Source organism: Castanea sativa, chromosome 1, assembly GCF_040712315.1.
Source record: "Castanea sativa cultivar Marrone di Chiusa Pesio chromosome 1, ASM4071231v1".
NCBI classification, from domain to species: Eukaryota; Viridiplantae; Streptophyta; class Magnoliopsida; order Fagales; family Fagaceae; genus Castanea; species Castanea sativa.
Genome location: NC_134013.1, coordinates 6,172,901 through 6,200,251, shown reverse-complemented (window position 1 = coordinate 6,200,251; position 27,351 = coordinate 6,172,901). Strand labels below are relative to the sequence as shown.

At 36.9% G+C, this 27,351-nt stretch overlaps 2 protein-coding genes and 1 non-coding gene across 3 annotated transcripts; 1 reads left to right on the top strand and 2 right to left on the bottom strand.

Moving 5' to 3' along the window:
• Positions 1–4,236: 4,236 nt before the first annotated feature.
• On the bottom strand, positions 4,237–5,382 carry LOC142638987 (uncharacterized). Its single transcript, XM_075813103.1, has one exon. It carries the CDS (start codon positions 5,380–5,382, stop codon positions 4,237–4,239), a length of 1,146 nt encoding a protein of 381 aa, XP_075669218.1.
• A 2,477-nt stretch (positions 5,383–7,859) lies between these two features.
• TRNAF-GAA (transfer RNA phenylalanine (anticodon GAA)) lies at positions 7,860–7,932 on the bottom strand. Its single transcript has one exon. It is a non-coding gene; the product is annotated as a tRNA-Phe (tRNA).
• A 3,842-nt stretch (positions 7,933–11,774) lies between these two features.
• Positions 11,775–18,003, top strand: LOC142621616 (serine carboxypeptidase 1-like). Its single transcript, XM_075794914.1, has 8 exons — positions 11,775–12,188; positions 15,700–15,807; positions 15,941–16,215; positions 16,308–16,559; positions 16,837–16,943; positions 17,117–17,203; positions 17,507–17,612; positions 17,694–18,003. The coding sequence occupies exons 1-8, from the start codon at positions 11,804–11,806 to the stop codon at positions 17,835–17,837; spliced, it is 1,464 nt and encodes a 487-aa protein (XP_075651029.1). The 5' UTR covers positions 11,775–11,803; the 3' UTR covers positions 17,838–18,003.
• Positions 18,004–27,351: the final 9,348 nt, after the last annotated feature.

The following is a 27,351-nucleotide window of genomic DNA, read 5'->3' as shown; positions in this document are numbered from 1 at the left end:
TAAATTTTTACCAATGGTGCCGATTACAATTCTTTACTGCTAAAATAATAACTTTTCATGTACACATAAAACCCAACACGATCATCAACTTTGCAATGCAAGCCAGAATACTATCTATGGTACACCTTTTTGTTACCCTGACATTTGGAATGCCTTATGTATAGTGTTAATTTCTCTTAATGTTACGGCCTAAGAAGCTGGCTAAGGACTAAGCTCGGTTTTTTTTTTTTTTTTAAACGGTGTTAATTTTTCTTAAGCTTGTGACTCGTAGAGCTGAACAAGAACTAAGATCAATTTCCCACTTGGCTTTTTCTTAGGGTGTTAATTTTTCTTAAACTTGTGGCTCGAGGAGCCGAACAAGAATTGAGATCAGTTTAACACTTGGATTTTCCTAAGGGTGTTAATTTTTCTTAGACTTGTGGCCCGAGGAGCCGGACAAGAACTAAGATCAGTTTAACACTTGGATTGTCCTTAGGGTGTTAATTTTTCTTAGACTTGTGGCCCGAGGAGCCGGACAAGAACTAAGATCAGTTACACTTGGATTGTCCTTAGTGTGTTAATTTTTCTTAGACTTGTGGCCCGAGGAGCCAGACAAGAACTAAGATCAGTTTAACACTTGTATTCTCCTTAGGGTGTTAATTTTTCTTAGACTTGTGGCCCGAGGAGCCGGACAAGAGTTAAGATCAGTTTAACACTTGGATTCTCCTTAGGGTGTTAATTTTTCTTAGACTTGTGGCCCGAGGAGCCGGACAAGAGCTAAGATCAATTTAACACTTGGATTCTCCTTAGGGTGTTAATTTTTCTTAAACTTGTGGCCTGAGGAGCCAGACAAGAGTTAAGATCAGTTTAACACTTGGATATAAGTTATTCCAATAAAGAAACACAAACTAATAAAACAAAACAGGCCTACAACTTATACAAAAGAAGGCTCTTCCTTTAATAGTAATAACGTCGTAAGTTGCTTACATTCCAGGGGCGATGAACTACTTTTCTATCTAAATCTTCTAAACGATAGACCCCCACACCTGCTACAGACATAATTCTATATGGTCCTTCCCAATTAGGCCTTAACTTACCCCAGGCAGGATTCTTTGCTGTTCCCACCACTTTCCTCAAAACCAAATCTCCTGGTACTAAAGGTCTCGACTTCACTCCTTTATCATATGTTTGCTTAAGTTTCTGTTGGTAGTTGCCCATCTTCACACTAGCTACTTCTCTTCTTTCTTTAATAGTATTCAAACTATCGCATAGCATGTCATGATTGCTCTCAGCATTATACTGATCAGATCTCAAGGTGGGAAAACTTGACTCCAACGGGATTACCGCCTCCATTCCATATGTCATTAAAAAGGGTGTCTCGCCTGTTGACCTTCGGGGGGTAGTACGATAAGTCCACAACACATGAGGCAACTCCTCTACCCATCTTCCTTTAGCATCGTCTAATCGCTTCTTTAACCCCGCCAAAATGACCTTGTTTGTAGCCTCAACTTGACCATTTCCTTGAGGGTAGGCCGGTGTTGAATATCCATTCCTTATTCCCAGATCCCCATACTACCTACGAAAAGCCTTGCTGTTAAACTGAATTCCATTGTCGGAAATCAAAGTATGCGAGACTCTAAAGTGAGTTACAATATTCTTCCAAATAAACTTCTTAGCATTTGCATCCCTGATGTTAGCTAATGGTTCGTCTTCCACCCACTTAGTAAAATAATCCGTGCCGACAAGGAGCCACCTTCTATTACCAATTGCCCGAGGAAAAGGTTCGACGATATCCAAGCCCCACTTAGCAAAAGGCCATGGGCTAGATAATGGATTTAAGACTCCCCCTGGTTGATGAATGTTTGGTGCAAACCTTTGACATTGGTCACACTTCCTTGCATACTCCTAGGAGGCCTTTTGCATATTTGGCCACCAATACCCTTGAGTCATGGCCCTGTGGGCTAACGATCTTCTCCCAGTATGACTTCCACATATTCCCTCATGCAACTCTTCCAATAAAGGCTCCATAGCTTCGAGATGCACGCAGAGCAGATATGGCCCCGAGTAGGAACGTTTATACAACTTATGCTCCTCGGAAAGCCAGTAACGGGGGGCACTTCTCTGTACCTTCTCTGCTTCCACTTTGTCCTCGGGTAACATACCATGTTTTAAGAAGGTCACAATCGGATCCATCTAGCTCGGGCCAACGTGAATGCTGTGAACCCTAACTGCCAGGATGCCAGTAAGACTAGAAGTCATCAAATCCTCTACCATTACCGTCCGCGGTAACTTCGAGCCCAAGGATGTGGCTAACATGGCCAACGAATCGGCATGAGCATTCTGCCCCCTTGGAATTTGTCTTAATTTGAAACTTTTAAACGTGCCTAACACCCCTTTGACTCGGTCGAGATATTTTTTCATTCTTTCCTCTCTTGCCTCAAATTCTCCATTAACTTGTCCGACGACTAATCTGGAATCACAATAGAGTTCAACTATTTCTCCTCCCAGATGCCTAACCATTTGAGCGCCTGCCAGGAGAGCTTCATACTCGGCCTCATTATTAGTGGCTACAAACCCTAGCCGTAATGACTTTTCCATGACTAATTTCTCAAGGGCGATCAACATAATTCCAATCCCTACACCCTTTCATTTAGATGCTCCATCTGTATAAACTTCCCAAAGAAGGACACTCCCAAGCCCAATAAACATCACGGCTAGCATAATATCTTCCTGCCTAATGCCACCCTCCGTAAATTCAGCCACGAAATCGGCAAGAACCTGTCCTTTAATAGCTGTCTGAGGCATATACTTAACATCATAGGCTCCAAGCCTTGTTCCCCACTTAGCCACGCGACCAGTGTAATCTGACTTCCTCATAAGAGCTTGCAAAGGCAATTGGGTAAGTACCACTATCGTATGGGCTTGCAAATAATGGGGAAGCTTCCTTGTTGCATGTACGATGGCTAGAAGAGCCTTTTCCAAAGGTAAATATCGCCTTTCGGCCTCTTGCAAAGATTTAATAATGTAATACACCGGTTTTTGAATTCCATCATCATTCCGTACTAGGAAAAAACTTACAGCATAATCTGTAACTGCCAAATAGGCGTACAACACCTCTTCCTTCTCCGGCAGTGATAGTATTGGCGGATTCGCCAAATATTGCTTCAAATCCTCAAAAGCCAAATCACACTCATCCATCCACTGAAAATCTCTCCATTTATGCAAAAGGTGATAAAAAGGTTGACACCTGTCCGCAGATCGTGAGATAAACCGATTCAATGCCGCAAACATTCCAGTCAGCTTCTGTACCTCCTTAGGATTCCGAGGAGGATGCAGCCCCAAGATAGCCTTAATCTGGTCAGGATTAACTTCAATTCCCCGGTGCATTATCATATACCCAAGAAACTTTCCCGAACTTACTCCAAAAGAACACTTGGAAGCATTCAAACGCAATTTATATCTCCTAAGGACTGAGAAGGTTTCTTGCAAGTCCCTCAAATGGTCCCCTACTTTCTTACTTTTAATTACCATGTCATCGATATATGCTTCCATATTATGCCCTAACTACAAATCAAACGTTCTAGTCACCATTCTTTGATTAGTGGAGCTTGCATTCTTAGGACCAAAAGGCATTACTCGATAATGGTAATTGCCATTAGGAGCACGAAAAGCTGACTTCTCTTGATCACTCAATGACATAGGTATTTGATGATAACCTTGAAAAGCATCTAGGAAACTCATCCGAGGATGCCTAACAGTTGCATCCACCAATTGATCAATTCTCGGAATAGGGAAAGGGTCCTTTGGACATGCCTTATTCAGATCAGTGAAATCAACACAAACTCTCCACTTTCCGTTCTTCTTTTTAACCACAATAGTGTTAGCAAGTCACTCAGGATAAAATATTTCCTTGATTGCCACAGCTTGCTTTAACTTATTAACCTCCTCTTTTACTGCCTCGACATGCTCTTGGGACGCACGCCGAGGAGGCTGCTTACAGGGCACTGCGTCAGGACTAACATTCAAATGGTGACAAATGAACTTTGGATCAATTCTTAGGACATCACAGGTCGTCCATACAAAAACATCAATGTTATCCTTTAAGAACTTAACTAATTCCTCCTTTTCCGATACTGGCAATTGGGATCCCACCTGAAAATATCTCTCCTTACCCTCTCCTATAAATATCTTGTCCAGTTCTTCAGCGGAACTTCCATCCACATCGATACGCATCCCCCGAGCAGGTTTCTTTGATTGCTATAAAGCTTTCGAAGTTGCCCCTGTTGCTAAACCTTGCCTTGTTCTAACACTTACAGACATCAGACACTGCCTGGCTACCGACTGACTACTGTGTAATACTCCCACCATTCCTTGGATAGGATATTTCACCATTACGTGCAAAGTTGAAGAAACTGCCCTCATTGCATGAAGCCAGGGCCTAGCCAAAATGGCCGTATAAGGTGAATACGCCCTAACTACTATGAAGTTAACCTGGACTTCTGCATCTTCAACCTGTACAGTCAGCCTAATCATCCCCCGCGGAATCACCGGTTTCCCATCAAAGCCTACTAAAAAAGAATCGTACTTATCCAAATCCTCATCTTTCAACTTTAAACCATTAAACAAGTCGGGATACATAATTTCTGCACCACTTCCATCATCTACCAAGACTCGTTTCACGTCATATCCCCCGATACGAATAGTTACTACCAATGCATCATCATGGGGTTGACATGTTCCTTCCTTATCTTCCTCAGAAAAACCCAACACTGGCGTTGCTGAGAACCTCATTCTTTTAGCCAGTTGATTGCTTCCTTCCATGACTTCATTCCCAAAACTACTATGCACGGACATGATCCGAGTAGGATCCTCAGCTCCTCTTCTCGGCTGCGCCAAAATGACATTAATGGTGCCTAACGCTGGCCGAGGAATATTTCCATGATACATTCTCGTACCTTGATGTCCAACTTGCCCGTCCTGACTAGACAAGAAATGATTGAGCTTTCCCGCCTTGGCTAATTGGTTCAAATGGTCACGCAATGTCCGACACTCTTTTATGGTATGTCCCTTGTCTTGATGATAATGACAATGAAGATTTTGATTCCTCAAAGATGCATCTCCACTCATCTTGTTAGGTTGTCTAAAGTATGGTTCGTCTCGTATTTTCTCCAATATTTGATATATAGGTTCCTTGAATAGTGAATTAATCAAAGGAGTTTCACCTGGAAATGGACGACTTGGAAAATCTCGCCTAGGCCGACTACCTTGATACCCCATTCCCCGAAGATCTTTCTTCTCCGGATATAGCTTTGCTTTACCTTTGCTTTGAATCTGGTCCTCCTCAACCCGTTTATACTTGTCTATACGATCCGTAAGCTGGCGTATGTCTACAGCTGCCTTCATTGTCAAGGATTTCCTCAATCCGTGCTCCGTAGGGAGCCCCACCTTAAAAGTTCTTACAGCCACATTTTCAACATCTTCATCAATTTCATTTTACATTTCCCAATACCGATCGGAATAAGTTTTGAGCGTTTCTCCTTCCCTCATTGCCATAGATAATAATGCATCCAAGGGTTTTGGGACCCTACTACATGTTATGAACCGAGCCCCGAATGCCCTCGTCAACTCTTCAAAGGACTTTAGGGAACCTTCCGCCAAAGCATCAAACCATCGCATGGCCACTGGTCCCAAACTGGAAGGAAAAACTTTACACATCAACGCTTTATTATTCGAATAAAATGCCATTTTTTGATTAAAATGACTGACATGTTCTACAGGATCAGTCCTGCCATTATAAATGGTAAATATAGGTTGAGAAAATCTATGTGGGAGTTTTGCCTTATTTATCCGGGCCACGAAAGGGGATTTAGAGATTTGCCTCAAGGCTCTACCCATGGCATCATTCCCCTCACCTTGGTATGACCCATTCTCACCTTGCGTCTCCTCCTTCCTCTTTGCCCTGGCACTAGAAGAAGCAATCAAACAGGACTCACTGGGAAGAGACTCAGATGCTTGATGATCATTTCCTCCTTGTTTTTCCTCGGAGCTATCACTGGACGAGTAAGACGGCTCCTCCTACCACGCTTCTTACGATCTAAGCGTTTGCGCAGATAATCTATCTCTGATTGCATTTGCTGCAACACATCATCACGAGACATTTACCTCTCAGTCTGTGATCGTCGTCCAGCCACTTGATCACTATGATAAGATTCCACCACCACACTTGGGGTGTGTTTCTTTTCAACTCCACGTTGCATGTTTATAGTTGGGTTTCTCCTTTGGGAACCTACTGATTCTTCCCTTTCCTGATTTGCCTCTGCCATTCACCTTCAAACCAGAACGTCCCACTTTATTGTTCTCACAGATGGCGCCAATTGTAAGGACCAAAAATCATGCACAAGCCTAACAATAATAGTGTTTGATAATTCAAGGCCCAAAACAATGAATTTGTAGAGAGGGTATCAGCAACAAAGTTTATGGCGTTCTGATCCCCCCCCCCCTTTTACTCTCCTCTCTTATTTATACTCCTTGCCCTTACTATCTCAGTCATACACCTCTCATCTACTTAACCCCATTTACTGACACTTGTCCATTCCCTTGTAGTCGGTAATGGAGAAAAGCTCTGGCTCTGTGTCTTGTACTGTTCAGGTCATTTTCACATTAATGCAACGGATAAAGCTGGTACTCCCTATTCAATGCGGTCAGAAAGCTGGGTGCAGAACATTCAATGCAATGTTCATAATTATCTATCCCAACCCAAATATTTGTAATATACCCCATACCTCACCAATCTACCTTTCGTACTTTTTTGGACCATCCCACTTCATCCTCGGGCCCTTGACTTTTGTTCTCCTCTATTCCTTATGCTTCCCAGTATGTCTTCGGGTCCTCGGGTCCTTACACACACACACACACACACACTCACACACACACACACACACATATATTACAAACTAAATCCTAGATTAATAGACTTCTAATACAAGTATGAGACTTAGTTTGCACACAAAGTAGAATTAAGCTTGAATTTATATTAATGAGCTAATATATCTCTAATTGTGGTGTATGCTAGACTAGACTCACCGGTCATAGCACCTTTGGTTAGCGATATGGTTCAAATTTCTAACTTTTCGTGCTCTAAGTGTTACGATTAGGACCATGGTTTTAAAAACCAAACCGTAAGTAAAACTTTTTTTGCCTTCAGTTCCCAGTTTAACCTGGTTTTAATTTATTTTTGACATTTTTATAGGACCAGACTGTGCTTGGTTCCCAGTTGAACCAATCTGACCAGTTGGTTTAGTGCGGTTTTTAAAACTATGATTAAGACTACTTAGTTGTTGTGATAGTTCATCATCCGTAAAACATGCTAATTTCAATCTTTTCTTAATGATTCTATGATTTCTATCATGGTATTTGTTTGCTTTCTCATGCTTAGTTATATAAACGGCCTAATGCTCCCAAGATGCTCCCAAGATAGTTTATCAATCATCGATGCACAATCACAATTGTTTAGAATTCGATCAGTACTAAACATAAATGCAAACAGAAATCTTGAGAGCCAAAAAAAAAGAAAAAAAGAAGAAAATTAAAATACCAAAAAAAGATTCCAAAGAAATTCTCAATCGAGAAAACTCTCCCAAAATCCCATTTCTTCAAATTACCTCAACCAACAAAAAATGCATCCAAACAAAAAGAAAGTGAAGGTGTCAGTTTCTTTTTGTAATTAATCCTCATAAAATGTAATCTTGCAAGTGACGTATTGCCAAAAAAATGAACGTGACAGTTTTTTTTTACAAAAAAGGTATTTGAATTTTATACAGCCAGGGTTTCCAAAAACCAAATAAGTTTTTTCCTATAAAAATAGGAAAATGAAAATAAAATGCGGTGAGCGTGGATCGAACACGCGACCTTCAGATCTTCAGTCTGACGCTCTCCCAACTGAGCTATCCCCGCTTGGTGATGTTATGAGTAACAATTTAATAAATTTGAACACTATTAAATGCTGAAAGCCTGACACCGCCAAAGCTGTCCGAGGAAGTTAATTGATCAAATCACTCTACGTTCCAAGGTCCAAGCCAGACTCTAGGTCCACCCCTACACATTACTTTATCAGGTATATTTAGGGGTGGGCCTAGAGTCTGGCTTGGACCTTGGAACATAGAGTTGTTGGACGTTTTCTTAGAGAAAAAGGAAAAGGCCCAAATTATCGAATTCATGGGGAAAAATCAATCTAGGCTTGAAAATACCAAGTTCGGCCCTAGTCTGGGTAAGCCCAAATTAGTGGACTAATTGCAGTTCTGGGAGAACTGAGGGATTTTAGGGTGTTATCCCTGTATAGTGCATACTTCATATATGGCATGAAGCAAGTGCAATGCAAATCAAGGCACTTCAGGATTCAACTCAAATATGTGCATACCACAGATTTTGAATCTATAGGCTATCTTCCATGGTTTTAGGCCAAATAGTTAGCGATTAAATTTTTTCATTATGTTTCCTATAAATCAAATTTGCTAACATCATGGCTTTCAAAAAGTAAAACTAAAGGCAAAAATAGATTTTTCGTCCCTACATTTTGATCCTATTTCTATTTTGGTCTTTACTTTTTTATTTTACCGCTTTCAGTCCATAAATGAAAAAAAGTTCCATTTTGGTCCTTATTGTTTCTCATTTAACGAAAATATCCTATGTGATAAATGGAGTACAATGTTAGCACAGTAAATTCAAATGTGTCCATCAAAATAACATTTAAAAAAATTTATTTGGCTTTTTAAAAATGCGTCAGCAGTTTAATTTAAAAAAAAGCCACATCAGATAAAACAATTAAAATAAACTTTTGAATTTCAATTTTTAAAAAAAGTGAAATAAATAAAATTTTTTTCCTTTCATTTTTTTTCTAAAAAACTTGTTCATCTTTTTTGTGTTCTTCCCTAGAACATAACTAATCATGCTTATGTTTTTCATATTCTTAGTAAATTAATCCTTATTTTTTTTCCCTTATCTTTCTTGTACTTCCTTTATAACCAAACACATCAAAACTCATTGATAGTTGAAAGAAAATAATATTTTATTATCCATTTTCTTGGCAAACAAACAAAATTTTCATTTTCACAAAAAAAAAAAAAAAATTCCAGATTTAACAACCAACCAACTTTTTGATGTCAATCCTAAGATCTAAACATTTTTCACAAACCCAACAAATTTCCTTTCACAAACCCATAGTATCCCTTTCAAATTTATCAAAAATCCAAAATAAATACAACAAACTCAACCTAGATAGAGAGAGAGTGAGATGAGAAAGCGAGGAGAGATAGGATTCACATTCAATCCCAAATGGGTTTTAGAGCTACCTGGAAACCCACACCACACACTACACATAGTCAAAAAATTGACCCACCACCTACAAACACTATCGATCCCACATTGATATATCACTAGCCGAGGACCCACGTCACACTGTCGATTTGGAAGAATGAGGGAAAGAAACCATGGGGTTCTATCGACAGAGAAAGAGAGAATAGTAGAAAAGAAGAAGAAAAAGAAAGAAGGAAAAAAAGAAGAAGAAAAATACGAAGAGGCGGAGAACTAGTGGTCTGGGAAGAGAAAGAAGAAGAAAGGAGAAGAAAGAAGAAAAAGAAAGAAGAAAGAAAGAAAGAATGGGAGGCAGAGAAACTGAGAGAAAGAGATCTAGGGAAGAAAAACGAAAAGAAAGAAAAAAAAGAATCAAGAACAAACAAAAATACAGAAATCTAAATTCCACCATTTTTTAAAATTATGTTTTTTCCTTTTTAAATTTTTTTAATAGCCTTTTTTATAATTTTTATTATTTTTAAAATTGATAAATTTATTTTTTTAATTTAGAAGTGGACATAGATGCTGATGTGATATTTTTTTAATATTATTTTAATAGACATGTTAGTATTTGCTATGCCAATAGTACACTCTATTTATTATGTAGGATATATCTATTCAGTGAGTAGCGGTAAGAATCAAAATGAAACTTTTTTTTTCTTCTTAGTTTAGGGACTGAAAATGGTAAAATAAAAAAAGTAAAAACCAAAATGAAAATATGGTCAAAATGTAGAGACGAAAAATGTATTTATGCCAAAAATAAAAAATACTAACATTCTAGAACATGCAACAGGTAACAAGAAAAGAGCAAGGGTTGGGTATAAGACTTAGGTGCTATTCCTTAGGTTCCTTTTTTAAGATTTTTTCATGTGGATTTTTTTTCATGGGATTTAAGCGTATTTTTTGGTTAAATAATCACATGACTGAATCTTAAAAGGGAACTTAAAGAATGGTATCTAAAATACTGTACTTAAGTTTTATCTTAAAAAAAATATCTATAGGCAATAGTTGAGGGAGATTAAAATTTTCTCGTGTAGGCAATAGTTAAGGGATGTTAAATTTTTCTCGTGCTAATATTAGGCTTTATCAATGATTCAATTTTTTTCTTTTGGAAATTTGAAGATTGCTAAAGGTAAAATACCAGTTATGGCATTGATCTGGATGACAGGTGCTTGGCTGTGAAGTGCACATTGACCCCCCAAGACACCTGATGTATTGGAATTTGGCCATACTTGAAGGCATATTGTTTATTATACATATTCTATTATGTACGGACCTATACTTTTGAAATGCATTGAAACTGTGACTTTAAGTTATGATTGCTAATTTGAAAATCATGATTTTCACAATTTCAATATATTTTAAAAGTGTATATGCTAGTATTTTTCCATTAATTAAAATATGTCATAGTCAAATTTTGGGTAGGGCAAGCGTGACCTGATTCACATGGACATTCAATAATTTGTATTGCACTTAATTAATAGGTTGAAGTTAATTATTGTAATAAGTAATTCTATAATGATAATCATGATTTTTACGCAACAATCAGGCTGATATGATTGACAGGCAGGACCAAGTCGTCCATTATCCGCAATTGGACAATTGGAGCAATGATGGTCCACGTAGCCGCCCTTTGGACCTAAATGATTTTGTATCATTGTATAGGATATAATGGGGTCTCTTCCAAAGGAGAATATTATTTCCACTGAATTTTCCAATTGGAGCAGGCCTTTTCCAAATACCAATTAGAAGTTTAGAACTATGTAAAGTGAGTATAGATGATGCAAATTCCCAGCTGATTCCAACCTTTTGTTGCTAATTGGTTGGAGATCATGTACACCTGATACAATTATACAAATGAAAATTTTACTTATACTTCTATTACTTTCCTCCCTCGAGAAAAGAACAAAATGACTTCACCATTTGGGAATTGGGATAGACAAGATATTGCGTATTCTTATGTAACTTTCCTCCTTGATATAACTTTATCAGCTAACATTAACATGTAGACAAAATTTTTACCATTAATCCTAATATTATCACGTATAACAACCATACAGGCAAGAAATTAAGAGGGGTGCTTCTCAAATTTACCTTTGAAAGTCAAAAGCAAAGCTTTGCATCCTGTGATTTCTAGGAGCATGCTTTACTTCAAGTTAATTATATATGCTGCCTATAATGGTCCCTAGCTAGCTAGAGAATGTTGTCATGTCAATGATCTTTTCTAAACACTAATGTTAGTGACACAATAACATGACTTACAATCTTTATTACCATGGTTGATATAAATAATTGTGATTGAAGTAATATTATATTTATATGAACTTATTATTTACATAATTTTTATTAACAACAGTTGCAACATGCCAACTCACTCACTGTGAAAAATTTTGTCCTCCACTTATTGATATAAATAGACACCAAAAGCCCTTCACGGAACTAAGTAATTTGCAATAAGCAACAACAAGAGCTAGCCATGAAGCTTTTATTTCTCACAAGCTTTCTTATTCTCCTCTCTTTTCACCATTTGGTTTTTCCCATATTTTGCAACTCTAGCCAAACTGACAACCTTTTCAAATTGCTTAAATCTCGAAAATCCCAAAATCCTCCAAATACTGAACTATGGGTTGAATTAGACAACGATGATGGCAATTTTTCTCCAGTGTATATTGGGCCCCAAGATGGGTTGAAGAAAGCTGACAAGATCAATGCCTTGCCAGGACAACCAAAAGGAGTGGATTTCGATCAGTATGCTGGCTATATTACTGTAGACTCGAAAGCCGGGAGAGCACTGTTCTATTACTTTGTGGAGTCACCTAAGAATTCTGCAACCAAACCTCTAGTCTTGTGGTTAAATGGAGGTAAACACAGTACCACATATTTCAATTTCATTTGTATGAACTAGTATAGGCCCAAAGAATGTAGAAAATACCCACTTATATACGGAGTACTTCCTAGGTAGTAATAACAACAGCGATTCCAAATGATAATATTACACAATATATAATACGGACTTTTATATTAATTATGCGAACATTCATGCACACACAATAGAAAAAGAATCTCAGGTAATCCTGTTATATATGTCCACACAATCAAACACAATTTATTTATTACGTAGGAATTCTTGACTTAGTGTCCCGCATTTTAACTATCAAGTTCTACTTGCTCAACTTTAATTTCTTTCATTCTGAATATAGAACATAAAAAGGTGGCAACCTATATATAGAAATAACATATCTTAAAATATCGAATTTACCACATTACCCTTGTATCGTCTTGTACCAATTCGTCATCATACTAAATTAGATACTTTGTGTATCAAAAAAAAAAAAAAAAAAAGATACTTTGATTACATGTTTAAGTTTGCTTTATTTTCTTGTCATACAATTTCAAGTTTATTCACAAGTTATTCATCAACTTGGTATTTCCTCATATAATAAACACCACCAATAAAAAAAATTTATTATAAAAAATTATATATATACTATTGACTGTTAATATTATTCATTAATTCCAAATAATTTTTTTTAGAATCCAAATAATTATTTAATATCTTATACGCTTATTTAAAAACTTACACAATCCAATATTAAGTCTTTATGAATTATACATATAAAAATATATAATAAGAATAAAAAAACATATATACACATAAACATATGATATATTATATATGCCCAAATTGAATGTATACTCACAAGTTTATCCACAAAACCTATTATTTTATTTTAGCTTAACTTATTCAATCTTTGAGCATAAACCTGAATATGAATTTCTCATTTGTCAAATAACTGAACACAAATATTAAAAACCTACAAATATTGACTTATTTAGATTCTGGAAGTGAGCTTAACACTTCAATCAGCAGCAAAATACAGTTCGAGATCATAATAAAATGAAGGAAACTTTGAGATAAAAAATCCGTCCGGAAAACTTAATAAAATAAATAAAGAAGAAGAAGAAGAAGAAGAAAGAAAGGCTTGCTTATTCCGTAGTCTTATCTGTGTAGAAGGCAGGGCCTGAGGAATATTGATACTACTATTCTCACATAGCATTGGGAAATAGCATCAGCCAGAAATGTAAAGTAGAATAGACTTAGACGCTTCTCAAAAAAAGAAAAGAAAAAAAGAATAGACTTAATGAGTGGTGTTTATTAGGGGACTGGGCCACTTCACTTCCCAACGTCAACTATTTTGTCACCCACCATATTGTCCACACGAAACCCAAATCATCAACCTAATGAGTGGTGTTTATTAGGGGACCCGCAAAAATGAGTGTTGTTATTCTTGAGCTAAATTATGGGTTAGGCATTGTCATGCTGCCAATAAGTCAATACTTGAGCCCACCCAGCGGGTTCTAGGTCCAAAATAATTTATCTATTTATTTATTTATTTTTTTTAGAAATATTTTTTCACAACATTTCTACATTATTTTTACAACAAATCATAAATAGGAAGTTATTACGAGTTTTTAATTTGAATCACTATGTTTTTCAATTTTTTTTGAATCACCGTGAAAATTACTTTTTTACCTACTAGTAATAACTAGCAACAATTTACCACTTAAGATTTGTTGCGAAAATATTGTGTAGGTTTGGAATTTTTTTTATTTTAAAGATGAATTTTGGCATTAGCAATGCCAAGTTCCTTGTTTTGTCTTCTAAACTCTGGAACTAATGTTTATGAATTTGTACCTAGACAACCTTGTGGAGAAGTTCATTTCGTAGCTGAACCGAAAGAATGACGATATGTCCTCCAACCTTTTAGGTTTTGATAAGAACTAAATACTGTTAACATTGGTTGGACAGCCGCGCTACCCTGACCTGAAATTTGTTTTTATATATAATAATTTAAAATTTTTTATTTGTCTACTTTTCAAAAAAAATTTGGGAATACCTTTAATTTTTTTTATACCAATAAAATTAAATTTTGATTCATAATTTGTTCTATATTTAGTGAATGAATGATTGTTTGGTTGTGTACAATGAAAGAGATGTAGCTTGTAGCATTGATAATGAAACTATCATGCAACGATTTTAAAATATGAAAACTCATAGAAAACAGTTGTAAACTTTATGTATTTGTATGTTTTTTTATTGTTGTTGTTATCAATATATGAATTTCTCTTTTTATTAAATTGTATAATTTATGCTTCTTAAAGAAGACCTAAAGAAAAATTTCTAAAGCCGCTGCTATCATATATGTGAATGGTCTTTTGAATCTCTCCAATCCAGTTTGGAGATATCTTTATCCTTATCCTTAAAAAAAAAAAAAAAATCCATGAGCTAACTCTCCTGTTTCAATATTTAAGAAAACGCTATACAGTCAAGTGGTGAAGAGACCTAGAAGTTGACATATAAAAGACGAGAGAAAACTAACTAGCTATCCTCTGTATAATATATGACGGCAAATTGATTTGAAGGGAAAGAAAACTCTCATATTCTCATATTATTATTTATTAAAGGGTTATGTTAATATCTATTCTTAGGACAATGGTTAATAAACTATTTTTTTTAAAAAAATTGGTATAATTTTCATAAGAAATATAAAAAATTATAAAAAATTAATTTTTTTCCTATAAAAATTTCTAAAAGTTGAAGGGAAAGAAAACTCTCATATTCTCATATTATTATTTATTAAAGGGTTATGTTAATAACTGCTCTTAGGATAATTGTTAATAAACTATTTTAGAAAAAAATTGATATAATTTTCATAGGAAATATAAAAAGTTATAAAAAATTAATTTTTTTCCTATAAAAATTTATAAAAAGTTTCTTAAACCAATGCATTTGTTAACTTTTACCTTTATTAAAAATAACACCATCTTCTTCTGTATTATAAACAATCACCTTCCAAATTTTCGGTTTCTACAAAATCATTTAGATTTGCTTTTTCTCTCGCGCGCATCTTATCTTTGCTTTCTTACACCATTACTTACTAATTTACTCGCATAGGGCCACAAAATTTGAATGCATTGCTGATTTACTTTGAGTTATAAACTTTCTGTATCATAACAAATTAAAATATCTCTCGTCAGTTGTCACAACATATTGGACTTTTCCTACCAGTAGTTGTGAGACCGACGCAAAGCATTATACTTATCGCCTGACTATTTCTCTAACAAAACAAAGGAAGAGTTAACAGATGCCACCGGTGGACAAATTCTAGTAACACCACAATATGTGTAACTTTTGTCACAACTTTTTATGTGGTTGATTGTAACGGATGAAAAAAAAATAGTGAATTTATGTAAAAAATTACAAGAAATCAGTCGTAATATTTTAAGAAGGATAGTTATGGCGAAAGTAATAAATTTGTTTGTGGGGGTGGATATAATAACTCACTAATAAAACCATTCTGAGATTTACAGGCCCAGGATGCTCTTCTCTTGGATATGGAGCCATGGAGGAGCTGGGACCTTTTAGAGTCAACAGTGATGGGAAAACATTATTCCGAAATGATTACGCATGGAACTCCGGTAAGCAGATTCATGTAATTTCACCTTCAAATGATAGAGTAAGCTGTACTGCTTTAAGTACTAGAAATCTTATCTGAATTTATTTCTCTTTTTTAAGTAAAAACTAATACCCTTTGAAAAAAAATATTGGCAGTGGCAAATGTTATCTTTTTGGAGTCCCCAGCTGGAGTTGGGTTTTCATATTCAAACACGTCCTCAGATTACAGCAAAAGCGGTGACAAAAAAACAGCGGAGGACTCTTACACTTTTCTTGTAAACTGGCTTGAGAGATTCCCCGAATATAAAAATAGAGATTTCTTTCTAGCCGGAGAAAGCTATGCAGGTCATTATGTACCTCAACTTGCTCACACGATTCTCTCAAAGAACAAGAACAAAAACCAAACTGTAATCAACCTCAAAGGCATTGCAGTGAGTACATTGTGAATTCTATGTGCTTGTTATCTCAATGCTTATACTAAAAAAATTGATAAAGGCTTCTCTGTAAATGTCAATGGATGCAGATTGGAAATGCTTGGATAGATGATAATACTGGTCAAGCGGGCATATATGATTATTTTTGGACACATGCTTTAAACTCCGACGAAACTAATGCAGGAATTCACAAGTACTGCAACTTCGTTACGGATAATTTCTCAAGCGAGTGTGATGATTACCAAACACGAGGAGATTTAGAAACCGGAGATATTGATATTTATAACATATATGCTCCAGCTTGCAAAAATGCAAAACGCAAGTCAGGCCAAAGCGGTTCTGTAAGTCTTTATGCATCAATCAAAATAGTTTTTTATTTTTTTATTTTTTATGAATAATTTCATGTCTAATTAGAATAATAAAGAAATAGCCATGAAGATTATTATAAAACAGGGCGCATACAATTGGGTTTGACTTTATGCTCTTGTAAACTAAGCATGAGTTTGGCTTCAATAATCTGTGATTTATTATATTCAGTTGACAAGCACATTTAAAGAACTTAAACTGACCTTGTAATCAGAACTAAGCTAGAACTGATTTTGACCCTACACTATATAGGTCCACAATTTTGATCCCTGCTCCGACGATTATGTTGGTATTTATCTAAATCTTGCCGAGGTGCAAACAGCTCTTCATGCAAAAGCTACAGAATGGGAAGCTTGCAGGTATGAGTGAGTTACCTGTGATACATGTGGACTTGACCACATTGGCAGTAGTGATGTTCTTGTCACAAAGCATGAAAAGATAAAAAGTCCCACAAATGCAAAGTTAAGATCTTTCTTGGACTAAAAGTGCCACCCAATACAAATAACTAATTTTGCTTCTACACTGCCTGCAGTGGTTTTGGATGGACAGACAGCCCAACGACAATTCTGCCCACTATAAATCATCTCATTTCAAGTGGAATTAGTGTATGCATATACAGGTAGTCCCTCATCTTACATGAGCTTTTTTGGTTTTTGAGATTTCCTATTCAATAGAAAATCCTGTTAAAATTTCTCTCTTCATAACTGAACCACAGCTGTAAGTCTATTACAGTAATTAGATATAAGAGTGCTGATTATTACACACCGGTGAGTACTAAATGTGTTCGTCATGTCAATTGAAATTGTCTTTTAAACAAGGCTGTGTGCGGATGTGTGCAAATATTTGCGATAAACATTAATTTAGATATAATACGAGCTACCAATTGCTAGCACCTTAAACTTTCTGTCAATGAAACCTGCAGTGGCGACATAGATGGCCGAGTTTCAGTAACCACCACTAGGTACGCCATAAACACACTAAAACTACCAGTCACCACTAAGTGGCGCCCATGGTATTCTGACAATGAGGTAAATATATTAGATAATTGATCTCATAGTTTAGCTAAAATTAGACAAGGTTAAGAATTTCCAACATGATGATGCTGGCAGGTTGGAGGATATGTGATTGGGTACAAAGGAGTGACATTTGCCACAGTAAGGGGAGCTGGGCATGAAGTTCCAAGCTACCAACCAGAACGAGCACTGACCATGATCTCATCTTTCCTAACAGGGAAACTTCCCCCAACAGAATAAATTGCCCTTTCACACTGTAATTTCTCAAAATTTATATTATTCATGCACTTGTAAACTAAGCTCAAATAGTTTCTGCACGGTCTTTGATCGACTCCTAGAGAAGGAACTCAAAAAAGAAAAAAACTATTTATTTAGTATTGAATTCCACGCTGTGTTATGTCTTTCTTTTTCTTTTGTTCTTTTGTTGAAATAACAACAGCAAGACCACATCAACAAGTACAGATGACAGAACTTCTCTCACACAAGTTAAATCCAATAAATTCTCAAGATCTTCAGGTACAATTTAAACAAAATTAAGACAACTAGATCCAACAATTTGACTCAGAATCTCCCATTTGTAAAATAATGAGAACCCCCTCCCCCCATAGAACTATTAATATAAGATTTCTAGGGGTCTTAACCCCAAGGAGATACTACTAGACTGCTGTATTCATATTCGTATCCCTACTGTAGTATTCAAAACTAGGTTTTACATCACTTTCTTATTATAATTATATTAATTTTTTTTAGTTATGTTTGCTAATTACATATTGGCATTAGGTCCATTTCTGTCCAGTTCAATCTACCTTGGTCAATTTGGTCCAATTCAGTCCAATTCAATCTATTTCGGTCCAATTCAGTCCAATTCGATCTACCTCTGTTAATTTGGTCCAATTCGGTCCATTCACTCCACTTTGGTGTATTCAGTCTAATTTGGTCCACTTTGATCTATTTGGTCCATTCTATCCTTTTCAGTCCATTTAGTCTACTTCTGTCAATTCAGTCTATTTAGGTCTAATTTGGTTCATTTAGTCTACTTTGGTCCATTTGGTAAATTTCAGTCCACATCGGTCCAATTTGGTTTATTCCGTCCATTTCATCCACTTCAGTCTATTCGTTCCAATATGGTCCATTTAGTCCACTTTAGTTCAATTTGGTCCATTTCAGTTCACTTTGGTCCAATTCGGTGTACTTAAGAATAGAAAAAGATAAGTTTGAGTTGAGAGTATTATCAATTATTTGAGGAATATCATTTGTAATTAAATGAGAAGTTTGAGTTATCATGATAATCTCCTTAAAAGAATGAGAATTTGAATAATAAACGTGAAACTTAAAAAATTTAGTTGTACCAAAAGAAATTAGGAAAATATAATGCATAATAATAATAGTTAAAAATTGTTAATATACAATGCATATATAGCAAAACATGCTCTTAGTATTGTTGATTTTATTGCATGGATTGAAGAGACGCCTTGCTTTCTAAAGCAAGCTCTTATCTACGATGTAACATCTCAAGTTTTTCATTAATATCATTCTCAGTATTTCTATCAAAATAAATAAATAAATAACACCAAAAATGATAATATTATATACATTGTAAAAATTGTGTTATTAAAATTACTTTTAGAAATTGTTTAATTTTTAGGTAGAAAAAATTATCTATAATAAAATTTAGAGAATAAATTATACATTATACCACATTTCAAAATAATTATATATTCTCACACATTACATGGGTTTGCGACTAGTGAAGCATAATAGCTAAGGCATAATGTAAAAAAGCTTCTTTTCTTATAACTTGAGCTACCACCATAAAAATGTAATGTACAAAGGTGTGACACATCCTATTATATGAACCAAAACAAAAGTCACAACTCCATCCCTAATACTATTTGAATTTTTCCTTACAGCATGAATACTATTAAATTTTTGCCTTAGAGATATCCAAACCTTAAAGGTTTGAATATTGGCATCAAAATTGATATGTAGAACTAAAACCACGTTTTTAAGACAATTTCTAAATAACATGAATAAGATTGAATTTTTCCATAAAGGTAAATGTTTGATATCCAAACTGATATGTGAATAGAAATAGTGTTTCTCACACACGATTTTGGTATAAAATGTGAAAGCTCAAATTTGTGTTAAAACACAAGAGCTTGTTCAGACCCCCAATTAAAAAATATGGCTAGATTGCTTTTACTCTAATTTAGACAAAGTGTGGAACAAGAGTAAATAAGCGCAATGAACCGATAGCACTACCCTAAGCCATATTCATCCATCATCAACAATAAAATGAAAGCTTAAAGAGTAGGGAAGAGAGATACAAACACAAAAACATCAAGACATGTTATCGAAGAGGAAACCGAAAATCTTGGCGAAAAACCTCTCCGCGACCCTCCAACTTGAAATTGATCCACTAGAGAATAAAATTGGAGTACACGAATAAAAAAAGACCCTCCAAGCCTAGTTTACCCCATGTACTTGAGCCCTTCAAGCTCTTACTACCAACACACTTCTCGGAGTCTTGTCTTCTCTAGCTTTCCGGATCTCGCAATTTAGTTCGATTGCATCCGCTAATGAATGGCTCCTTCCAATGCTTCCCAGCAACACCAAAATCTCATTTATCACTCAGAATTGGTGTGGTAAGTGTTTGGGCTAACAATCTCTCAAGGATCTAGAGATGGAGAGGTAGGAGTTTGAGGAAAACTACAAGAAAATGTGTAGATGATTGTGGGTATAACAATCTCTAACTCTCAAGTGTATTTGCTAGGGTTTTCTCTCTGAAAAGCACTCCTTACAATTTGTGGATAATAAGGGTGTATATAGTGTGGATAAAGAATTTGGTAAAACAAATAAACTTTTTGCCAAACAGAGGGTTTCGCGGGTACTTCTCAGGATAGCTCTTCTCGCAAAACACTCGCGAAATTCACAGCCTAGCATGACTCTGCAGCTTCCAATCATGTGCTTCACATGTGACCCTTTCGCGGGTTGCTTCTCACGAGCTAGTCGCGAATTCCACTGATTCATCTTTTGAAACTTGATTCTTCACCGATCTTTCACACTTATCCCTTACAAATAAACCCACATACATACAGGGAAAATGATTGAAGAAATTACAATCAAATTTGGCATGGAATAAAAGCCAACACAAGATAGTTGGAAACCACAACTTTACAAAATGAATACTATTGAATTTCCCTTGTAGATATCCAAACTTTTAAGGTTTGAATATTTCATATCTAAACTGATATATAAAAATGAAACCGTGTTTCTAAGACACAATTTCTATATAACATGAATTCTATTGATTTTTTTTCTTAGGATGTTTGATATCCAAACTAATGTGTAAAACGAAAATAGTGTTTCTAAGACTGGTTTTCTTTTTAGCATGAATTCTTTTGAATTTTTGACTTAGATACATCCAAATCATTAAGGTTTGGATGTTTGATATCCAATTGATATGTAGAACTCAAATCGTGTTTTTAATAAGACACGATTTCTAAATAACATGAATAAGATTGAATTTTTTCCTTAAAAGTAGACGTTTGATATCAAAACTAATATGTGAACTGAAATAGTATTTCTTTTTAGCATTGAATTCCATGATGTGTTATGTCCTCCTTTTTCTTTTCTTCTTTTGTAAAATATTCAAATAGCAAGACCACATCAACAAGTACAGATGACAAAATTTCTCTTACGCAAACTAAATCCAATATATTCCCAAGATTCAGGTAAGATCTAAGCAACATCGAGACAACTCTCTCATTTATAAAATAATGAGAACCTCCCCCATAATTACTAGCACACAAAATACAACCACCAAACATTGAAGCAATCAAGTTCTGACAGTCAAACTCTACACTAAAGATTTTTCACTTATGTACTACTTTCCTGTCCCTGAGAACCTCCCCCAGAACTCTACACTAAAGATTTTTCACTCATGCACTATCTCCCTAATAGTCCAAAAAGTAAACTAAGCACTTTCCTCCTCTGTTTTAACCCCTCTTCCATCAAACCTCAGCTCACATATTTTAGCATGTTGAGCAAGTCAAAACAAGCCTTAAATTGCAACACCAAAACTCGTTTACCCTCACTCTACGAGGGAAAACTACCAAGATATATCACCAAATTCTTAGAACCCCAATAACACATATCTATATCTTCATTACCACAAGACCTAGCTACGGTTCCTCACATGATAATGCAACCCCTAATTGCTCAAATCTATCAAATTAGCTGACCCACATGAGATGTACTCTGAACTTCCAACTAACTCAATACTCATGCTATAACTACTTTCACACAACAGGCAATCCATGTCTGATAACGGACCTATACCACTTTCTCATCTGTAGATACTTGAACAAATAAAGTTTTTCCATATTCCAATCATTCCGCAATACCCAATCCTTTCTTTAATAAAATCACTTGTTACTTATCAAAGCCTCCCAAGACAAAGACAAGCCATCTATGGAAACAAAATTGACATTCAAGAGGAACCCTGCTCTAAATCTCATGGAAAAATTAAGAGAGGGAAATATGTCATTTAGGAACCAGGAAGGTCTAGGCACTAAAAGTAAGGCGTGTCACAGCATATATATATATATATATATATCTAAAAGTAACATTTATTGTTGCTACCTTATGTTGAGCCATATCATCGGTCATATCATCGTAAGGGTAAATTTCATTCACATATCCTGAGGTTTGGACTAATGCCAAGCAGATCCATAACTTTTAAAAATTAACCAATTTGGTCCCTAAGTACAAATTTTGTCCCTAGATAGTGTTAGGAACGTTATTCTCTTCTAAACGTTACTCTCTCTTCTGTCTCGTCCCTCACTAACTCTATCTGACCTCTCTTTCCCCCCTTCTTTAAAATCACAAATACCAGCTATGGGCACAAGGCAGTATGCCTTAGCCGAGTGGACCCTGGTGGACAAAAATGGAGTCGCCACCTAGATTAAGTCTAGGAACCATGTTGGGCCTTTTGGGCCAATCACTTACATGCATGGGTCTGCATACCAGATTATGGGTCCGGAGTTTGGGTTCGGCTTGGGAAGGTGTTAGTATCGATTATGGGTACAAGATGGGTTTGCCAATCATTTTTCAGTATCGATTTCAAAGCGATTTGAGCACTTTTGAGTTATGATTACTTCCCAACTAATGTGAACTCTTTAATTACCCTTTGTTGAAATATGTCAAGCTCCTCATTGGGGCCAGGGACCAAAATTTATCAGCGGGGTACAAAATGAGATGTCCACACCAGCCAAAACACCCAAAGTCCTTTCACATGTACCTTTATCTGCATCAACAAGGATTTTTGTGATGAACGAAATCAAACTCTATTCCACAGATCTTGATGTGAATCTAATACTGATTGGAGATGGAGATATCATGTAGAATATAGCAGTCAAAGAAGCTTTGTAGCCTAATGAAAAATAGGCTCTCTAATTATGTTAACTAAAGCTTCACTAATTCCTTCAATATCTAACAGGGTATCAACATGTCTTTGCTTCAAAGAAAGAAGCTCTTTGAACACTAAAACAGTGTTTAGCCTTGCTGAAATATCTCCATCACTGCTCATTCCCAAAGGTCTTAGCTGGATTCAAACCTACCCATTTAAGCATCTCTTCCACAAACTCTAAAAATGGGTTTGGATTCAAAGCATTCATAGTATTTCAGGGTTCACATACACAGCATCCAAACAACAATACTCAAGGTTTACAAACCCACACTCATGGTTTTAAAAACTGGACTGAGGGTTAAACTAGATTTGCCTCCAGTTCCCGATTTCACCCGATTTTTTACTAGTTTTGGCCAATTTTGACCGGTTTTTTCTAGACCGAACTGGTGGCCAGTTCTTGGTTCAACTGGCAAGGCTAGTCTAGTTTTTAAAACCATGCCCACACCCCAAAAACACTAGAAATTTCAACAAGACCCACCTCTTCTCAAACCCAAACCCATCATCAATGACACTCACAAACAGAATACCACCGCCACCAATTCAAAAAAAAAAACTACCCACAGAGAGAGAAGGATCACACCTATACCTCCAAAACCCGTGGCTGACGACCCATTCGCATATACATTCCAATATTTTACCTCTGGGACTTGATCTGTAATGGTGAACTCAACGATGAAGTCAGCTAATGCTTGAGTCTTGATAGCAGTCTGTGGCTTGTAGTCTATGTCAAATTGACTCAGTTCCATAGCCTATTGAACCATCCTCCCTGCAACATCAGGCATGCTCATGGCTTTTCGGATGGGTTGGTCTGTCATGACAAAGATGGTATAAGCTTGGAAGTACGGACGAAGCTTCCTGAACGTGACAATTATAGAAAAAGCCATCTTCTCTATCCTCGGGTTCCTTGCCTCTATACCTTGGAAGACCTGGCTCGTATAATAAACTAGTCTCTGAACCTTGAGCTCTTCACGGATCAATGTCGAGCTTACGGCTGTTTGTGATAAAGCCAAATAAGGGAAAAGGTCTTCTCCTTCTATAGACGGACTTAGGAGTGGTGGTTTGGACAAGTACTCCTTAAGGCTTTGGAAAGCTGCTTCACATGCTTTCGTCTACTGGAAGGCTTGCTTTAGTGTTTTAAAGAATGGGAGGCACTTATCTGTAGCCTTGGAAATGAACCTGTTCAGGGCTGCGACTCGTCTAGTCAGTCTCTGTACTTCCTTCACATTTCAAGGTGAGGTCATGTTGAGTATGGCCTTAACTTTCTCTGGGTTGGCCTCAATTCCTCGCCGGGAGACCATGAATCTAAGAAACTTGCCTGATGAAACCCTAAATACAAATTTTTCCAAGTTCAATCTCATCTGATATTTCCTCAGAGTATCAAAAGTCTCCCTAAGATCATTCAAATGTGAATCTACCCTTTTGCTTTTTACGAGCATGTCGTCCATATACACTTCCATATTTCGTCCTATCTGCTTGCTGAACATTTGATTCACCAGCCTCTAGTACGTAGACCTTGCATTTTTTAGTCCGAGCAACATGACCTTGTAGCAATGTAGCCCTTGGCTAGTGAAAATGTGGTTTTCTCCTGGTCTTCCTTGTTAATGCGAATCTGGTTATAACCTAAAAATGCATCCATGAAGGTTAGCAATTCATGACCAGATATGGAATCTACGAGTTGATTAGTTCTGGGGAGAAGGAAGCTATCTTTTGGGTAGGCATTTTGAGGTCCGTAAAATCGACGTACATTCACCATTTCCCATTGGACTTCTTCACCATGACGACATTAGCGAGCCACTCAGGATAATAGACTTCTCGGATAAAACCGGCGGTCAAAAGCCTCTCCACTTCTTCCATGATGGCCTTATTCCTTTCAGGGGCAAAAACCATTTGTTTTTGTTGGATGGGTTTCTTTGTTGGATCGACATTCAATCGATACTCTATCACCTTGCCGTCTATACCTGGCATATCCTCATGACTCCAGGCGAAGATGTCTAAGTTCTTCTTTAGGAATTCCATTATCGTCTCTTTTATTGGTGGATCAAGTTCTCCTTCTACTTCGGTGACTTTTGAAGGATCTCCCTCCACCAATTCTACAACTTCCAGATCCTTAATAGGCTTTTCAGGCTCCCTTTCGACAATCTAGGTATGATTCTCTTTGGAAGCTAACACTACTTGATAGCATTCCCAAGCTAACAACTGGTCTTCGCGTATTTCTCCAATCTCATGTGGGGTTGAGAACTTTACTTTGAGGCAGTAGGTCGTGGCTGCAACTTTAAGTCGATTTAGTGTTGGCCGTACAAGGATTACATTGTATGATGATGGAAAATCAACGATAAAAAGATCCACCTATTTTGTTACCTGAGCTGGATGCATCCCTGCTGCGACTGATAGTGAAATGATGCCATTAGGATAGATACAGTCTCCACTGAAACTGACCAAAGGTGATTTGAAAGACCGAAGCCGGTTAGGGTCCAACTCAGCTGCTAGTATACTAGCATGTACATGCTATCCGCTGAACTTCCATTGTCAACTAATACCCTTCTTGTGTTGAAACCTTCGATTATCAACATGATGACGAGGGGGTCGTCGTGTGGTTGCTTGGCCCCGTTAGCATCTCATTCAAAAAAAGTTATATCATCATTGTCTGAACGACGATACTTTGCAGAGGGATGCTTGATGTGGATGTTGTTAACCTGTCTTTGATACGCCTTCCTAAAGGACTTGTATGATCCTTCGGATACCGGTCCGCTAGCTATCATTATTTCCCCTATTGCCTACTGCAAATGATCTTGTCCATCATCCCTATTGTCGTCGTGAGACTTGTCTTCTGCCCTTGGTCGAGATTGGTGATCTCTCTTGAAAAACTTCTAGAGCTTTCCCCTTAGATCAATTCCTCAATTTGTTCCTTCAAATCACGACATTCATCAGTGTAATGGTCGTGATCCTTGTGGAAGCAACAGTATTTCTTCGGATCTCATTTCCTAGAGGACATGCTTAACAGCTTTGGCCATTTCAAGCCAGGTTCATCCTTGATTTTCATTAGGATCTTGTTCGCAGGCATCGCCAGTGGGGTGAAGTTCAACCTCTTCTTCGGAATCTCTGGGCTACTCTTACTAGTCTTGGTTTCCAATAAATGGTCTTTTTGGTCCTTCTTCTTTCCCTGGGAGTCACTAGCTTCTTCCTTCTTCCGTTTTCCAGTCAGTCCCCTTGCAGTCAAAACGTCCTCCCCATTCATGTACTTCTAAGCCTTAAGCAGCAAATCTGTCATAGAAGTTGGTGGTGTCTTTCCCAATGAAAAGATGAGGTCGGGATTGCTAAGTCTAGCTTGAAAAGTTGTCATTATAACCTGGTTGTCATGATAACCTAGTCGTTAACCTCATCAATCTCAAGAACAGCTTTATTGAAGCACTTTACATAATCTCTCAAGCTCTCCCCTTACTATTGCCTTATAGTTAGCAAGTAAGAGGTTGGCCATTTGTGGCGCTGACCTCCAATGGAGTACCGGCTCACTGAGTTGTTCGAAGTTTGCAATTGATGATGCTGGCAGTTTACTGAACAACACCCTAGCAGCTCCCTTGAGGATGGCGGCAAAGGACCTGCATATTACTTCATTTGAGGTTTGCTGGAGATTCATAATTGTCTTGAAAGCCCCTATATGGTCAAGGGGGTCTTTTGTGCTGTCATAGAACTCTAGTTGCAGGAGGCAAAACTTTGGAGGCAATGGGCATTCTAGAATGCTGGCAGTGAAGGGTGAGTCTGTTTTAGAGCATGCCATCGAGGTTCATCGTCGTCTTTCCCTTCATGGCGTTCTTCACCTCGTCCAGTTCCCTTCTCAAGCTCTTCATCATATGATTGTTACCATGTATGGATTGCTCGAAAGCATCCCCCCCTGCTATTCTCAGGGTTGCTAACTTCTTCGTCGTGCCGGCTGCGATTGCGTTGCTGAAGGGAATTGTTACTGCCCTTAGGACGTGCTCGATGCTTCAACTCTTCATTCTATTTCATTAGCAGTTAGAGCTTGGATCTGTTGTTCCATTACCACTGGATTCGATGGTGCTGTCATAGCGGATTCCATTGGTCTTAAGGAGCTTTGTCAATAGAGATACAATGACTTGTTGAATTTATCCCCACAGACGGCACCAAACTAAAGAAGCTCAAAATCAACCTCGTCAGTATGCTCCTCGTCAATGCTAATGGATGAGCTTTGGTACCTGTTGAGAAAACAAGGGATAGAAATAAAGGACACCGGGCTGGTGCCAGCCAAATAACCTCTAATGCTTAAGT

Excerpts from the sequence above, each read along its gene's own strand:
- LOC142638987 (XM_075813103.1), bottom strand. The coding sequence starts at position 5,382 with ATGAAGGCAGCTGTAGACATACGCCAGCTTACGGATCGTATAGACAAG.
- LOC142621616 (XM_075794914.1), top strand. The coding sequence starts at position 11,804 with ATGAAGCTTTTATTTCTCACAAGCTTTCTTATTCTCCTCTCTTTTCAC. Across the intron at positions 12,189-15,699 it reads AGTCTTGTGGTTAAATGGAG|GCCCAGGATGCTCTTCTCTT; the intron begins GTAAACACAGTA and ends TGAGATTTACAG. Across the intron at positions 17,613-17,693 it reads CATGGTATTCTGACAATGAG|GTTGGAGGATATGTGATTGG; the intron begins GTAAATATATTA and ends TGATGCTGGCAG.